The 17326-nt window shown below is 42.5% G+C and overlaps 1 protein-coding gene across 7 annotated transcripts in view; it reads right to left on the bottom strand.

The window, feature by feature from the left end:
• SEMA5A (semaphorin 5A) overlaps window positions 1-17326 on the bottom strand; it is a 449868-nt gene that overhangs the window by 52052 nt on the left and 380490 nt on the right. For all 7 annotated transcript variants that reach the window (XM_072958863.1, XM_072958862.1, XM_072958865.1 and 4 more), the window contains one exon: window positions 8094-8241. In XM_072958863.1, coding sequence (XP_072814964.1) covers window positions 8094-8241 — 148 coding nt within the window. The remainder of the gene's footprint in view (window positions 1-8093; window positions 8242-17326) is intronic.

Raw genomic sequence — 17326 nt, 5'->3', positions numbered from 1 at the left:
GGGCAGGCACTTCGGGGGGGCGCTCTGCAGGCTTCTCAGGCGTCCTGGAGGGAATCTGCCCTGTTGCCCTCGGCAGTGGCCTTGATAACAAACCCTCGTGGGCTTCCCTTCTTCTCTGCCTTGCTACCCTCACCCTTCCATCTGCTCTAAAGATTCATCTCCTGAGTAATAACTAGGCGGTCTCAGCTCTTGTTCTGTCTCAGGCTCTACTCTGAAAGGAGCTCAAGTTAAGATGCCAGGCTTGCTCCTCTCGGCTCCCAACTCCACGATGCAGAACACAGTCTGGAATGAAGGGTGGCAAGCACTCTAGTGTCTCGGAGGCTCTGAAGAACCTTGGTTTTCATGTACTCAGGCCAAGGCTAGCGTGGCCCTGCAGTCCCATAGAGAACCCAGACTGTGCACTGTCCTTCTAAGGTGGCAATACTCACATCTAGAGGACATTTAACACCCCCTTAGAATTGTGCAGTGCACAACCTGCACACCTGTACACAGTGGCCGTGGAGGAAGGGATTGGTGAGGGTGCCTTTCCCAGGTGCATCTGGATATCTGGAGCATCCCTAAGAATCCTCTGGTCTCTCCAGACTCTCAGTTATATGTACTCTTAGAGGCCAACAAGGGTCATCTATTGTTCCCAATAAGTAACAAATGATTGCCTATTTTCAGATTTTAGTTCCAATGATTCACCTTATCAAATTTGCTGTGGATCATACTCATCTGGGTAAAACAGGTTTCTAACATTAGGAAAACCAGAGTCTTTTAAGTTTTACCCTTTTAAATTATTTTTCAAATATTCACCAAGGCTACAGAATGTAGCTGGGGAACACGCAGGCTGTCAGGACGTTTGCCCACCTTGAGTCCGGCTACCCTGCACGTGGGAGGAGACATCATGCCTCTTTGTGCCAAGTTTCCACACCTGAAAAATGGTTACTCTGGTAATAATGCCACATCATGGGTTCACTGGGAGGAACAAATAACAACATCCCTAAGAAGTATTTTAAACCATACCTGGCATGTAGAAATTAGTGATGGTGATGAAAAATACTGTTTTTAGCCATAAAGATGTTTGTACATTTTCAATGGAGTTAAAATCAACTATTTGCTTTTACTTAATTTTAGTTATTAAATTGTGGTTAAGAAAATGGCCTTTTTAGAATCGCAAGATGGTATTTTCATAAAAAATGCATCAAATTGGTTGTATTTAACCCAGAAGGACCACTGGCTCATTAAAGTAAGCAGGGCTTCCGGACAGTCCAATAAGGAGCCATGCAAGGAGCCCAGGCGAGAGATCCACACATGTGACCGAGCTTCCAGGGTACTGTCGGGGCAGGAACTAAGCACGTAGAAGTGGATCTTGGCCCAGAGTGAAATTGTAACCCTTTAACTAACGCATACAGCCTAGTGTAAACTGTCAAGGCCGAGGCACCTCGGTCTAGTGTGTGCTGGGCTTACGTTGCACAAACATCACAATAGCAAACAAAACAAATTAGACAAAGAGAAAACTTGCAATGTACCTCCTCGTAAAAATGTTCCTGTCCTCCACAGCAGGACCACGGATCTCTGGAAAGCCACAGAGGAGGAACACGAGGAAACACGACACACCAGTGCAAAGGACTCTAACTGCCACATGCCAGCAAGCAGCCAACTCAAAGACTCCTTGTTGGGGTTTAGAAGGTTAGTGTCTCTCAGCTTGGGTTTCGTCTATATCCGATGCAGAGAGGAGGTGCCAGCTGTCCCATCTGAATAGTAGGTGCCATGGCAAGAAAGTTGTTACTCTTGAAGGTATTTTAATACTTAAAAAACAGTGGGGTGCTAGAGATAATTTTATCCAACTAGGAGAAAAGGAGATGTCTTCTGATAATTCCCTTCTTTAACTGATCTGCTTTATGGACGGGAAATCCACTCCTGCCCATTAGTCTAGTTCTGCCCCAGCATTGTCTGACGAGGCCACAGCATCCCGGACCGGTCAGCTCCTCAGGCTCAGAAGGCCTGGCCCCAGGGCCTCGCTCTGCCTGCTGCAGGGTTTCACGTATGTAAATTCCTTTCTCTGGGCCCTGATTTTCTCAGTTGGAAGATCAGGAATACATGAGATGACATTTCCTAGAATATTTTGCAAACTCCGACGTGTGCCACAAAAATGAGTTACATTGTAATACTGTCATTATTTTCATCCATCACAACCTATTTAAACTTCCAATTGCCGGGTTTCACTTGCTCCTGAATGTATCCATAGTGCCATGATCTGACACAGACAATTCTTAGTGTGTTACATCAACTCCGATTAACCTTCACAGCGTCCCTTTGACAGCATGTATTGATGGTAATGGCTTTATTCCTGAACTTCCAGGGCCTTCTGTGGTCCAGTTTATTTATTTATTTTTTTGTATCTAAGAAATAGATATCTCTCCAATGATGCTCCCTGTTGATACTTTAAATCACAGCTTTTGTCAACTGGTTTACAGTGTGTGATATTTCAGTAATAAATGCAGTGCTGGCAGGACAAAGTCTGTTTCTGTTTTTGAATTATATCTGCTGTGCCCGACACCATCTTTAGTTTCATTCTTCGGCACACCTGCTGAACTTTTGAGGGAATCCGAGTGACATTAATTTGAGAAGCAATTCCATTTGTATACTATCATATTTTATGTCTTTCTTCCTATCGTGTGTTGTTAATTTTCAACCAAAACACAGAATTAAGATTTGGGTTATGAGTTTGTCTTCAATTAATTTCCATGCTCATGAGAATCTCTCAAGGAAACTCTCATGGTTGGCTGGAAGAATATGATCAGAGTATTATGGACATCAAGGTGTTAAGGAATGAGAGAAATGTGATGGAAAGACAAAAGAAGCTTCTCTTTCTTTTAAGATATACTTTGTACTAACTAGGAGTAAAGATAAATAAGATCCTCTCATTTATTACTTAACACTGAACAAAAAATTATGCACATGTCATTGTGTCATTAAATTTTATTTGTGCCTTGAGAACCAGTTCTCAAATGCTGGCCCAGTCACCCACTAGCAACTGGCTACCCACCAAGTTCATTAGTCTTTCTCAAGTTGAGTTTCCCATCTCCAAGTGGAAGTAATAATGAACACTGCCTATGTTCATTTGTGTCATTTTTTTTTAGATTCCACATATAAGTGATACCATATGACACTTGCCTTTCTCTGACTGACAATGAACTTATTTATAAAACAGAAACAGACTCAAAGACATAGAAAACAAACTTATGGTTACCAAAGGGGAAAGGGCTGGGAAGAGGGATAAATTAGGAGTTCAGGATTTGCAGATACAATCACTATATATAAAATACATAAACAACAAGGCCCTACTGTACAGCACAGGGAACTATGTTCAGTAGCTTGCAATAACCTATAATTGAAAAGAACCTGAAAAAGAACATATATATGTATAATTGAACCATTATGATTACACATGAAAGTAACACAACACTGTAAATCAACTATACTTCAATTGAAAAAAAAATGCCTAACAGGAATACAGGAGGAATAAACAATCAATTTAAATGCTCCTAGTGCAATGCATGGTATGCAGTAGGCACTCAATTAAAGTTAATTATTTCATTATGCAACAGAATTTCAGTCTATCATAACATGCATGGATTATAACTTCAGCTTGGTTCATTCTAAGTTCCTTTCAATATTTCATCTGATATTATGCAGTAAGCTAGGGTTTGTAAGACTTGATATAACAATTATCCTCGTGGTTATTAGATAATGCCAAAAAAAGATTAAAAATGAAGCAAAATGATGCCAATGATAATTAAGCCCAAAGTGGCTATTCTAAAATGATCGGATTATTTTCAATAAAATAATTGCAACCCTGAGATTCCAAGTCACTACTGTGGCTTACATCCCAGCCTGTGGGACTTGGAACAAACACTGACCCTCTCTCAGCCGTTTTCCAGCAGGTGGAAGGGGAAAAGTAACCAGGATGGTGCCATCTTCTCCCTGGGGCCCCGGCCGTCTCAGGGCTGGCTCAGTGCCCTGGAGCACTGCACCTGCCTGGGCTGTCTCACTCTCACTCTTCATCCGTAAGCACTAGGAACCTCACGCTTACAGAGTGCTTGTAACGGAAGGAGAGGCAGCTGGATTGTCCCTAAGTCTTGGCAGGTGCTCGAAAAATCACAGCATGTCTCCTTATTTCCCTCCACTGCCGCCCTGGGGTCTGTGCTTTCTAAGTGTCTTCATGTGTCTCATTCCAAACTTAGCCCCCAGGGAAGGATATTTGCTACAAGTGGCTCTGCAGTCAGGTGGACACATGTGCCCCCAGGGTTCAGAGAAGAGCTACAGGATCACAGAGTCCGCGATTTTAGGGCCGGGGGACTCGGATGCTGGCTCACTTTGCCCTGCACTTCAGCGAGGAAGGCCAGGGCCCAGAGGGCAGACGGGGTTGGGGGAACCTCAGGTTCAAACAATTAATTGGCTGCAGAAAATCCAGACCCTCCATCTGTGTTTGTCAGTCGGCTCCCCAGACAACCCACGGCTCCCTGGTGCCCAAGCCATCAACATCTGGAACTTACTTTTCTTTACCTTTATTTTTTTCTTATTTTGTTTCATCTTGGTAAGAACATTTAACATGAGATCTCCCTTCTTAAACTTTTAAGTGTTCAATACTGTCTTGTGGGCAGTAGGTACAAAGCTGGACAGCAGACCTCCAAAACTTGCTCATCTTGCTTAACTGAAACTTTATTTCCCCATTTCCCTCTCCACCCGGCCCCTGGGAACCACCATTCAGCTCTTTGATTCTATGCATCTGACCATTTTAGGTACCTCCTGCAAGTGGAGTCACCAGGATTTGTCCTTCTGTGACTGGCTAATTTCGCGGAGAATAATGTCCTCAGGGTTCATCCACGTTGGCACAAATTGCAGAATTTCCTTCTTTTTAAAGGCTGAACAGTGTTACGTTGTATGTATACAGCGTATTTTCTCTACCCACTCATTGTAGGTGGGCATTAGGTTGTTTCCACATCCCGGCTACCGTGAATAGCGCGGCGGTGAATGTGGGAGTGCAGAGAGCTCTTCGAGATCCGACCTCAGTTCTTTCAGACGTGGAGGAATGGGAACCCTTGCATGTCACGGATGCGAATGCAAAATGGTGCAGCCACTACGCAAAATGGCATGGAGTTTCTCAAAAATTAAAAATAAAACTTCCAAATGATTGAGCAAGCCCATTTTTGCATATTTACCCAAAAGAACGGAAATCAGGATCACGAAGAGATATCAATATTTGGAACTTTAAGAGCAGTGCTTCACAGAAAAAACTAACAGCTCTCAGTGAGGGTCCTTAAGGGTCTGAACAGACCATCTCTTACTGAGATTTCAATAAAGGTTTGGGGATTTGTTCAAAGACAAGGATGTATGAGCTTCACAGGTGAAATGTGGGATATCTTTTCCCGAAATTTCAATCTAAAAATGATGGAGCAAGAAAAGAGTCTCAAGTCTTTTACATCCCATTCACACCTGAACTTGAAATCAACTCTTTCCATTGGCTGCTGCAGTGCTCAGGAAGTTCAAGTTCTTACACTTTCCATAAACCTGTCCTTTACTGGGTAAATAACATTTCATTAGCATGCAGTCACTTTTAATAAATGTGAGCTCAGAGAAGCAGCTGGAGCCCAGGAATTACAATTAAAGAAATGAGGGTAGGAAGGGGAACTCACAGTGAAGGCGGCGAAAGGTGAGACCTTCTGGCAGGACTGCACACGCATCACCGCGTTTGATACTTGGAGCGGCTCTGGGAGAGAGGCGCCTGCCCCCCTTCTCAGAGGAGGGGACCCTGATACAGAAATGTCACCCAGCTTGTCACCCAGCCAGAAAAAGGAAAGCAGATGCTCCACTTTGTGACTCCAAAAATCAATCCATTACCTATACCAACAGCCACTATCTGGTTAAAAGACCCCCCCTCAAAAACAAAACATACTTTGTGGCCAAAGATTTCTAACCTGCAGCTAAAACATTATCAACACATTACATTACCTACATAGCTACTATTTTTAAATAACCATCTTAGGAATTTAATTGCTAGGATACATTTTCTAAGCAATCCAAATAAACTAAGTCTTCATTCTGATTATATTCTTCACTTGGCACGGGCTGGCAGTCCTGCCTTAGAAGAGACAGAAACTGGAATACATTTTTTAAAAACGTGGAAAAAAATACATGCTGTGCTTCTATCATAAAAGAAGAGATTTCTCCGTTGTACTTCAATAACACCTTCCTGGAATTACATGGCCAGTAAATTAACTATGGTGGGGAAAGAAGAAAAAAAAAAAAACTAAACTAAAATACCTAAAAAATTATATTAGGCTTACTGGAGACATGTATAATATTCTTCTGGATTTGAAAACTGATGTTATATTTGTTTCAGAAACCATAATTCGCTAACTTTAGACACAAATAAACAAAGAAATATATTAACATTTTAGAGAGACATTCCATTTTTACATTTATAGTCAGATGTATCTCTCACACACACACACAACAGTGACTACATAATAAATATGCTATACTTTCCTTAATATAATATTTTCTTTCATTAAATCAGTTTTAAGTGTGATTACTGAAGTCAGTTTGCAATAAAAAAAAAAAGAATGACTTAGAATGTTTTCTGAGTTCCTCGTATTGCAAAGTTTTAGAAACTAAAGTGCAAGATCGACTCAGGTCATCCATCCCTGTGGTTTCCCAGCAGATGAGACAAACCTGGACATGGGAGTAGAGACCCCAGTCTTAGGTGCCGAGCTACCAGGAACAGGAATGATGTATTTCAGCAAAAAATAAATCTACCGCATTTGAATTGTTTTCCTAGAACATGTGAAGGTTGACAGATTTACCTTTCACATTTTCATAAATAAATTTAAATCTCAGCACTGACATACCAATCAATATATCATCCCAGCCTGGACACTGAGATTTTCCACGGTTCAAATTTAATTCAGGCTGACCTGGAAAGAAGTGCTTCTATAATCAGTAATAGATTCTTTTAAAGCTACTGCAATATCTTTGCCAGTGCAAAGGGGAGGGAATCTAATTGCAAATCCCAATAACGGAAATCTCCTTGGGTTGGGCGTAATATCTGACAAAGCATCTCATAACCCTCTTCCTCTCTCCAAATTTCCCAAGGCTATCTGGAGTGCGTGGCTTTTGCATTTCACAAAAACAAACTTTGCAGCAGCACAAAAACATCACTCAGCCTCACGAACCAAGGTTATGAAATTGCTGCGAGGACCAACGGGAAGATCAGACAGGAAGGGTGCCGAGCCAGACCTCCCCATGCTGCATCTCTCTACCAAAACATCCCCATGTCTCTGCATTCACTCTGCAGTGCCAGCACCATGGGCAGGCGAATGAAGTGAGAGCCCAGTGGCCTTCAGTGCTCAATCACTCTGACAGATGGCACAGGAAGAGCAACAACAGGCCTGTGCACAGTGGAATTTTATTTGAGAATCTAAAGTGTTAAAAGAAATACGACCTGCTCAGGCAGAAGAAAAACAAAACCATAAGTTGTCTTTTATTCTCTCTGAACTGGCACCAAGTGCACTCTGCCAACGACCCCATAAAGTTTCTCAGTCCTCGGTATCTCAGGTTTGTCTGAGTTTTATACCTTAGTGTGGGCTCAGTGACAAACTTATCCCATTTTCCCAAACCAAATATAACGCCCAGAGTTAAGAAGGCTGCAGTTTTTGCCCCAGCTCAGAAATGAGAACTGGAAAACTCCTGGGGTGGTTTATCCCATATGTGAATATTGATTTCAAGCCGCCTTTAGGACACTCTGAATTTCCAGGGTCTCCTCCAGACATTCTCATTAACCAGAGAGACCTGTGTGATCCACAGCATCTAGTGCATGCAGAGCATCTGGTGCCTGGATGTGTCATGTTTACAGAGCATTTAATGTTTGCAGAACACCCAGTGTCTGTCCAGAATCTAGTGTTTGCAGAGCACCCAGCATGTAGAGCATCCAGTGTTTGTAAAATATCTAATATTTGCAGTGTATCAAGTGCATGCAGAGGACCCACTGTGTGCAGAGCACTCAGTGTGGGATGACACTGGACTCTTAGCTCTAGGTCCCTACTCACCACATTGCAGCCCGCACAGTCAGGCCCGTTCTCGCAGGTTCTGCGGCGAGCTTGAATGCCGCCCCCACACTGGGCTGTGCACCGTTCCCAGGGACCCCAGCCTGTCCAGAACATGTGTGGGGGGCACAGCAGATGCTCATTGCAGTATCTGTAATGGGGAAACCAAGAGGAAGAAGCATGGTGAGGCCACAGATCCTGCCACTCTCCGTCCCTGCACCAGATGTTGAACACATGGGCATGCTCCGCGTGGAGGGGTGCTTTGTATTCCGAGTGGTTGCAGGGAAAGAGGCAGATGTGGTGCTGGCCATGCCGCGTGTGCACAGACAATGGGATGCGCGGGAGACAGTGAAGAAAATGCGAAACTCACAATGCAGGATGGATCTTCCTGTGCAGCCAATTAAAGGAGAAACAAACAAAACAAAACCCTTCAAATAGACACCCAAAAAATGAGAACACAGAGAAAAATATCTAGGCAGGGCATTTATCTTCTCAACACAAACACTGAAAGATAAAGTAGTTATGAACACAAAGTCAGCAAATTGTATTTGGAATTCATTTCTCATTCTCGAATTGAATAAAGCCCACAATCCTATTAATATAAATTAAAGAAAAGTGAAAGTGTAATTTTAGCTCGAAGTATCGTGTCCTCTACTGCCTAGGTTGTTGTATTTTTAAATTTACCTGTAGACTCTCAGAATGATGGCCAACAACTTTAATCTAAATGACCACCAGTTACTCAGTTATTCAAAAAGAGTCGAATTATTATTTACATCTACTACATTTTTTTCATTGATTGACTGTATCTCTACAAGTGCATTCATATTGCCCATTTTTTAGCCAAAGCTACAAGATCTTCCTTAGCTTTAAACAGATCAAATTTCTCCTCAGTCTTTAACATGACAAGTGAAATAAAGTAGAGTAAGGGAAACAAACAAACAAAAAAAGAAAAACAAAAAACCAGAAAGAAGCAGCCTGGCCTTGAACAAGTTACAGCTCATAGGGAAGATGTTATTCTGAATGTAGCCGAACTCAGAGAGACACATTTGACACCTTGCAGGACTATTTAACTTCGACAGTGCCCCTCCTAGGCACACATTTAGCTTCCAGAGAACACAAGGATGTAAGGCTTTTTCTGTCTCCTTTCCCACCTCAGGCCATCTGCCTTCAGAAGCAAGAGACAGAAGTTCCTATCTGCTAGGTTGCGTTGGTCACCTTCAGTGTCATCATTATTAATAAGCACTTATCCTGCAGGGCCCTATTTATGCAAAGGGCATCACAAAAAGTGCCTCCCTCTCACAGGTGAGTACAGCCTGGGGTAAATACAGGGAGACGGACACAGGCCCAGGACGTGCGGGATAGAAGACGCTATCTTAGGGGTAAACGGCAGCTGGCTTCCAGGCAGTGGGAAGGGTAATTTGGGGAGTGTAGGTTCCCGACAGCACAGGCTGAGTCAACCATTTTCCCATCAAGCCAGGGATGTTTAACGCAGAATATGTTGGTTTCAGGAGCAGGTAGAGCAACGAAAAGCAAAAAGCCAGTCCGAGCCCAAGGGAGTCAGCTGGCATTCTGGGAAAGGATGGAAGGTAGGAATGGGAAGAGTGAACTAGAAAGGCTGAGAAGTGAGCAGGAAAAGGCGGCGAGGGGAATGACCTGTCCTCATATAAATGGGGTGCAAGAACTTGAGCTTCATTCACACAGAACCGAGGAAATGCCTCAAAGCTCCAGACACAAGACAGCACTGCCAGAGCCAGAGAGCGGAGGCTGGGCTTCAGGAGTTGGTGTCTCGCCCGAGCTGGTGCCAGAGCACATGCTGAGTGTGGGTTCTGAGCCCCCAGAGGCAGGTGCGGGCACCGGCAGGAGGAGCTGACAGAGCAAATGCCAGCCAGGAGGGTGTGCACACGACAACCCAAGGGAGAGACATCACACGTTAGACAAACAGGATTGTAAGCAGCTCTTCGCAGGAAACCTCTTTGTCCTGTCACCTTAGCAAAGCTATGCTGAAACTAACTTTTAAACCAGGCGCCCCCATGCCCCGACTCAGCTCCGGCCTAAGCACACCTTTCAAATCTTTTGATCACACAATATCTTGCCTAACCTGTTGGTTCTTCCCGTAGATCAAAGAAGCAGCAACGGAGAATAAGTAATTTACAGGTGACCAGGTCTCTTTCCGGGCCTCCCCTTCAGTAACGTCGTGAACAAACCGTGTGAACAAGCTGGCATCTAGAGGAAGGTCAGGCGACGTCGACAAGCCTGCGCGCGGTGGGGGTGATGAGGACGTGGACCTCCTACCTCAAGGGTTAACCAAGCTTATTTCCCCCTTTCCCTTCGAAAACTTTCATAGCCAAGCAGAATCCTTGGAGTTGGTTTTTGGGGACACTGAGTCCACCTTCTCTCCAGATTGCTGGCTTTCTGATAAAAAGCAACGTTTTCCATTTCTACCAACACTTGCCTCTTGGGTACTGGTTTTCGAGCAGCGAGCAGCTGGACCTGAGTTTGTTACAGGATGGAGGTGGTCAGAGGAGACGAAGGGACACCCACGGGGTCTGTGTGCACGTACAGAAGAGCAACTAAATAAGGATCCCAGGTCAGCCTCTCCGATGACAGCGGGAGGCGTGCTGACTTCTAGGCAGGCAGAGTGGGTGTTTCACAGCAGAAGCCTCCAGAGAGCCAAGAACCGATCAGGAAAAGGGTTTCATCTCTACATCTTCACAGGAAAGAGCAGCCAGTGAAACTGAACAGTTACCACCCTTCTTCATATGTTCCACTTTTAAGACAGATAGTCTTCCAGGGCCCGGACTCTTGGAGTTCAGGACACTGGACCTGATTACACGTGGGCAGAAACGGAAGGAGGCTTCTAATCAAGAGAGTGTAACCTCTAGACAGAAGGGCCGGGTGGCATTGAGGACATGATAGAGTAAAAGCATTCGGCCTTAGGAAGCCTGTGCACCTGCAGAGGGCTATAATCAAGCAAGAGGTCCTGACTCTTGTGGTTATTAGTGTACGTGTCGGTGCGTGGGGTGTGCTACCGGGACGCGGCCGAGCGTTTGTTCTTTCATTCTTGTTTTTTATGGAAGTGTAGTCGATTTACAGTATCAGTTTCAGGTGTTCAGCAAAACGGTTCATTTATACTTACACATATATGTATATATATATATTTTTTTTTTCAGCTTCTTTTCCATTACGTCTCATTGCAAGAAACTGAATACAGTTCCCTGTGCTGTACAATAGGCCCTTGTTGTTTACCTGGTTCACATACAGAAAGCGTATCTGTTAATCCCAAACTGCCGTTTGCTTTGAGAATGCGTTTGGAAGAGGTTAAGTCAAGAAAACTCGGAACTTCAGAACTCTCAGCATTTAATTCAAAACGTCCACGTGTAGCTTCTCTCACTGTGGACTGAAGGCCCCCTCGTGCTTCCAACATGATTTTGCCGACATTTAAAGGGTCTGGACTTCCTCGACTCCTTGACACTAATTTCAGCTTTCAAAAACAAAACCCAGCCAACCATAAGAGCAGGGAGGGCAAAGGAAAATCTTCCTAAAAGTGCTTATAAAACCTTTGACTTTTAATAAACAGCACAGCGTCTGAGCGACCACTTCCCCGCAGCACAGTGGCTCATAGCGCCCGAGGACCAGCTCAGCGCGGCCTGCGCAGCCCCCCGAACCCGCTCGGCATGTCCCCGCTTATCGTCTCCTGCAGGGGAACCAGAAACTGCACACAGCACACACTTTCTCTCCTTTTTTTTTTAGTGTGTAAATCACTTTTTTCATTATTCGCTGGTTTTATTTGAATAGTTACATTTTTATGTTATTTCATTTCATTTCCCTCCTTTTTTTACAGAAGTATAGTTGACTTACAATGTTGCATTAGTTTCAGATATATATATATATATATATACACACACACATACTTCTTTTTCAGATTTCTTTCCATTTTAGGTTATTACAAGATATCGAATATAGTTCCCTGTGCTCTACAGTGCATCTTTGTTGTTTATCTGTTTTATATATACGTATAGTAGTGTGCATCTGTTAAATACAAATGTATCCCTCCCCTTTCCCCGCTGTATCTGTTAAATACAAATGTATCCCTCCCCTTTCCCCGCTGGTAACCGCCGTAAGTTTGACTTCTATGTCTGTGAGTCTATTTATGTCTTGTAAATAAGTTCATTTGTATCTTTTTTTTTTTAGATTCCAAATATACATGATATCATATGATATTTGTCTTTCTCGGTCTGAGTTACTTCACTTAGAATGACCATCTCCAGGTCCATCCATGCTGCGGCAAATGGTATTATTCCATTCTCTTTAATGGCTGAGTAAACTAAACATTTTGAAATTTTACTAGCTTTCCTGCATTCTTAAAGCTCTGAAAGTCACAGATGCATTAAAAATTCCATTGCAGATACAGCACAGCTTCTTTATCCAGTCCTCTGTCAGCAGGCATTTAGGTGGCTTCCATGTCTTGGCTATTGTAAATAGTGCTGCTATGAACATTGGGGAGAATTATCTTTTCAAATTTCGTCTTCCGGATGTATGCCCAAGAGTGGGACAAATTTCAACCAGTCTTAATAAATTGTGTATTTGGCTGTGTTTTAAGCATGTCAACAACGGGCCTGCCTGCTTCCCTATCGCCTTCTACAGCAGTCCTGTGAAATCAGACACACCAGGATATATGACCAGGTCACCCTCTGCAAGGGGGGTCAGAGGGAAATAGAAATTGCCAGGTTAGTCTGGCCCTTTATGTCTGGGTTTCACTAGCAATTTGCCCTGGGAGAGTGTGCTCAGGGGCTAAGCCCTCACTGGCTCCTAACTCCGGACTCTCTGCAATTTCAAGGCAGTACTGTCTGTCTGAGCCCCGTACTCCCTCCCCGACTAACACAAGCTCCCGAGAGAAGTACCACTTGTTAAACTACTGAAGGCCTTGTGTCTGTTTTGGTCACAAACAATGGAAATTGCAAGTTAGTAAACTTGGCAACTCTGCTTGTTGAAGGATTTTTATTAATTTATGGATAAAATAGCTACACAATAGACCACCACTGGTTCTTCATTCTCTAGTCCTTTTCACACAGCTGACTTTTCCCAAATTATAAACTAAACATTTTTGAAATTTTATTGGCTCTCCTGCATCACTAGTATCTTAAAGCCCTGGAAGTCACAGATGCATTTCATGATGCATTAAAAATTAAGATTTTAATTTTGCCCATGACTGCTCATTCTCATTTTGCATTTAAAAGTGAATTAATAACCCAAGAAATATTTCTCCATAAATTATCCATTTTTCCACAAACCTAGTCTCCTTGAAGACAACTGTCATTCATGGCTCTTCATAGACTAGATCCTCAATGCCATTAGCATGTTCCTTGCCCTAGCTCCTCATGCTGCAAATTGTGTTCTGTTCTGGTCCAGTCCATGCTGGCTTCTCACTGTAACCTCTGTCAGCCGGAACCAACCAGAGCCCTGTTAGAACTAGTTTCTTCTTGGTTTGCTCTAAGTGATTGTTCCTCTGCTGGGCCATACTGGAATAATGGAAACTTTTGAGGCACCGGAGAAAGTGTGCATGTGTTGAGTCTTCCCTAAGGTTACTTTTTACTCCAAGAAAAAGCTAAAGAAACCATTAAGGAAGAGTAATGATAATGAGATGCAAAGGGCATCACTTTGGCTCATCACAGGATTAAGCAAACTAGCACATGAAGACAAAGAAAAATCATATAGCAAACCCCTATAGGTTCCTGGGTCTGTTAACTTTGATAGAGCGTGGGAAAGACTCTCGTGTGGTCTCCTGATTCTCACTTCATGGAATTCATACCTTGTGTAACCCCCTCCCACCTCCGTGTGGGTGGGACCTGAGACTTGCTTCTAACCAATAGGATATGGTAAAGATGACAGGCTGTCACTGCCATGATTATGTTACATAACATTATAATGTCCTTCTTTCAAGAAACTCTCTCCCTTTCTGGCTCTGAGGAAGTGATCAGTTCAATGGGAAAGATCCAGATAACAAAGAATTGAGGGCAGCTTCTGGTTAACAACTTCAGTCCAACAGCACAGAAGGAACTGAATGTGGCTGACAACCACAGGATTTAGGAAGCCGACCCCTCTCCAATCGAGCCTCAAATGAGACCATGACCATGGTCTGCACCTTGGTGCAGCTTTGTGAGATCCTGAAGCAAAGGACCCGGGTAAGCTGTGTCCAGACTATGCACTCACAGAAACTATGAGCCAATAAACATGTGGTGCTTTAGGCACCTGAGTTTGGGGTAATATTATTATGAATGACAACTGAAACAGATCTCGGTACCTAGACCTGTGGTACTACTGTAAGAAATAGCTAAGAATCTGAAAGAGACCTTGGGACTAGAGAATGAGTAGAAACCAGCAGAATTTTGAGGAGCATGGTAGAGAAAACCTAAATCACCTTGAACAGACTGCTAGCATAAATGCAGACTTTGAGGATGCTGCCACCAAGGGTTTAGAAGGAGATAGAATTAAAGAACTAAAACTCAACAAGAAAGCCAACCCTACTAGAAAACGGGCAAAGGCTTAGGCATTTTCAAAAAAGATATACAGACGGCCAATAAGCATATAAGAAGATGATCAACATTTTTCCTCCTTAGAGAAATGTAAATCAAAACCACAGTGAGACAGAACTTTATATATACTAGGATGGTTCTAATTAAAAAGAAAAAGAAAAATGACAAGTGTTGGAAAGGACGTAGGGAAACCAGAACTCTTGTACATTGCTGGTAGGGTTGTAAATGGTGAAGCCACTGTAGAAAAACAGTTTGATGGTGGCTCTAGATGCCAACCACAGAATTAATATATGACTTAGCAATTCTCTACATATATACAAAAGAATTGAAACAAGGACTTGAAGAGATGCTTGCATGCCAATGTTCACTGCAGCACCATTCATAGTAGCCAAAAGGTGGAAATAACCTAAATGTCAACTGACAGGTACATGGATAAACACAACATGATACAGCCATGCAGAATACTATTCAGCCTTAAAAAGGAATGAAGTTCTGACACACGCTACAGCATGAATGAACAATATGCTCCACAATATGGCAAACATTGTATGATTCTACTTATATGAAATCTCTTGAATAGTACAATTTATATATTAGAGGTTGCCAGGGGCTGGAAGGAAGAAATAAAAAGGGTTATTGCTTAATGCTTACAGAGTTTCTGTTCGGGGTGATGCAAATGTTTTGGAAATAGAGAGTGTTACGGCTGCACAATATGGCAAATGCAATTAATATCACTGAATTGAACACTGAAAAATGGTTAAATGGCAAATTTTATGTTATCTATACATCTAACAGAATACAAAATTGAAAGGAAATAGGAGCATATTATTAGAAACTGGAAGAGGGGAGAACCTTATTACATACTGAGGAAAGCTTCCAAAATTGTCATTGCAATTATATAGAAAGCAAAACATATAAGTGTGAAGTGAGTTACACAGCAAAAGAAATTTCCAAGCAAACTGTTTACTGCCTACAGTAAAATGTGGAAGGAAAAAATCTGAAGGAAGATATATCAATCAGAAGGAAATAGGCCTGGATGGTTTTGGAAATTCTTGGCCTCTCCTGATGGCAGAAGATGCTGAAATAAAGAAACAGCTTCTGAGTACTGTGGGCAAGGCTGACATAGAGTAAAACGCTGAGGATGTGGCTGTACAACCTTTTGTCAAAACCCCAGAAAGATCAAAAGATCAGACTAGCTTTCAGTCCCACAAAGATTCCTTTCAAAAGGTCAAGAGTAAGAGTCATAAACCATCTCAATCACAAGTCAGCTGGAGGGTGTCTTTCCTCAGCCATCTCAGCAGGATCCCCAGGTAGAGAAGGGCTTTCTCAAAAAGGTCTGTGGGTACAGATTTGTTCAGTGGAATAAACCCCAAGAAAATTCAGGGAAGACTAATAGAGTTTATTTCAGCATAAATACCACCAGCTTACGTTGAAATCTATGGAGAAATTACTAATGAAATGAGGCTGTTGGAAATCCCAAATTCTACCGGCAGGAAGCAGGCTGATAAAACTGCCCAGCTGCAAGCACCTGCCACCTTTCATGAAAAAGGAAGGATGATTCAGGAAGCAGAAGTGAGAGCCCAGAAGGCAGAGCTAAGAACTGTGGAGAGCTCTGCCCAAGGCTTGAAACTTACCCAGGCAACTCAAACACTTGTCTGAATAGATTTCAGAATTTCTATAGAACAGTGATTCCTCTGTACTTTTCAATTTCCCCCTTTTTGAACAGAACATCTATTGCTGCTGCCCTTTCCCCATCCCGTATGTGTAAGCTGGGTGTGTTCGTGGCAGGTAACTTGTCTCTCATTTTAAAGATGGACCGACAGAACCAGCACAAAACCAGACACATAGACCAATGGAACACGATAGAAAGTCCAGGATAAACCCATGCACTTATGATCAGTTAATCTATGACAAAGGAGGCAAGAATATACAATGTAGAAAAGACAGTCTCTTCAATAAGTTGTGCTGGGAAAACTGGACAGTTACCTGTTAAAAAGAATGAAATTAGAACATTCTCTAACACCACATACAAAAATAAACTCAAAATGGATTAAAGACCTAAGTGTAAGCCTGGATACTATAAAGCTCCTAGAGAAAAACAGAGGCAGAAAACTTTGTGACATAAATTGCAGCAATATTTTTTTCGAACCAGCTCCTAGAGTAAATAATAAAAGCAAAAATAAACAAATGGGACTTGATTAAACTTAAAAGCTTTTGCAAAACTAAGAATACTATCAACAAAACAAAAAGACAACCTACAAAATGGGAGAAAATATTTGCAAATGATGCAACTGACAAGGGACTAATTTCCAAAATATACAAACAGCTCATCCAGCTTAATACCAAAAAAACAAACAACAACAACAACAGCAAAAAACCAAGCAACCCAATTGAAAAATGGGCAGAAGACCTAAATAGACATCTCTCCAAAGAAGACATCCAGATGGCCAACAAACACATGAAAAGATGCTCAACATTGCTAACTGTTATAGAAATGCAAATCAAAACTACAATGAGGTGTCACCTCACACCTGTCAGAATGGCTATCATTAAGAAGTTCACAAATAATAAATGCTGGAGAAGGTGGAGAAAAAGGAATCCTCCTACACTGTTGGTGGGAATGTAAAAAGGTAGAGCCACTGTGGAGGACAATATGGAGGTTCCTTAAAAAACTAAAAATAAACTGAGCATGTGATCCAGCAA

The sequence above is a fragment of the Vicugna pacos genome, chromosome 3 (genome assembly GCF_048564905.1).
Source record: "Vicugna pacos chromosome 3, VicPac4, whole genome shotgun sequence".
NCBI classification, from domain to species: Eukaryota; Metazoa; Chordata; class Mammalia; order Artiodactyla; family Camelidae; genus Vicugna; species Vicugna pacos.
This window is presented reverse-complemented; position numbering and strand designations above follow the sequence as displayed.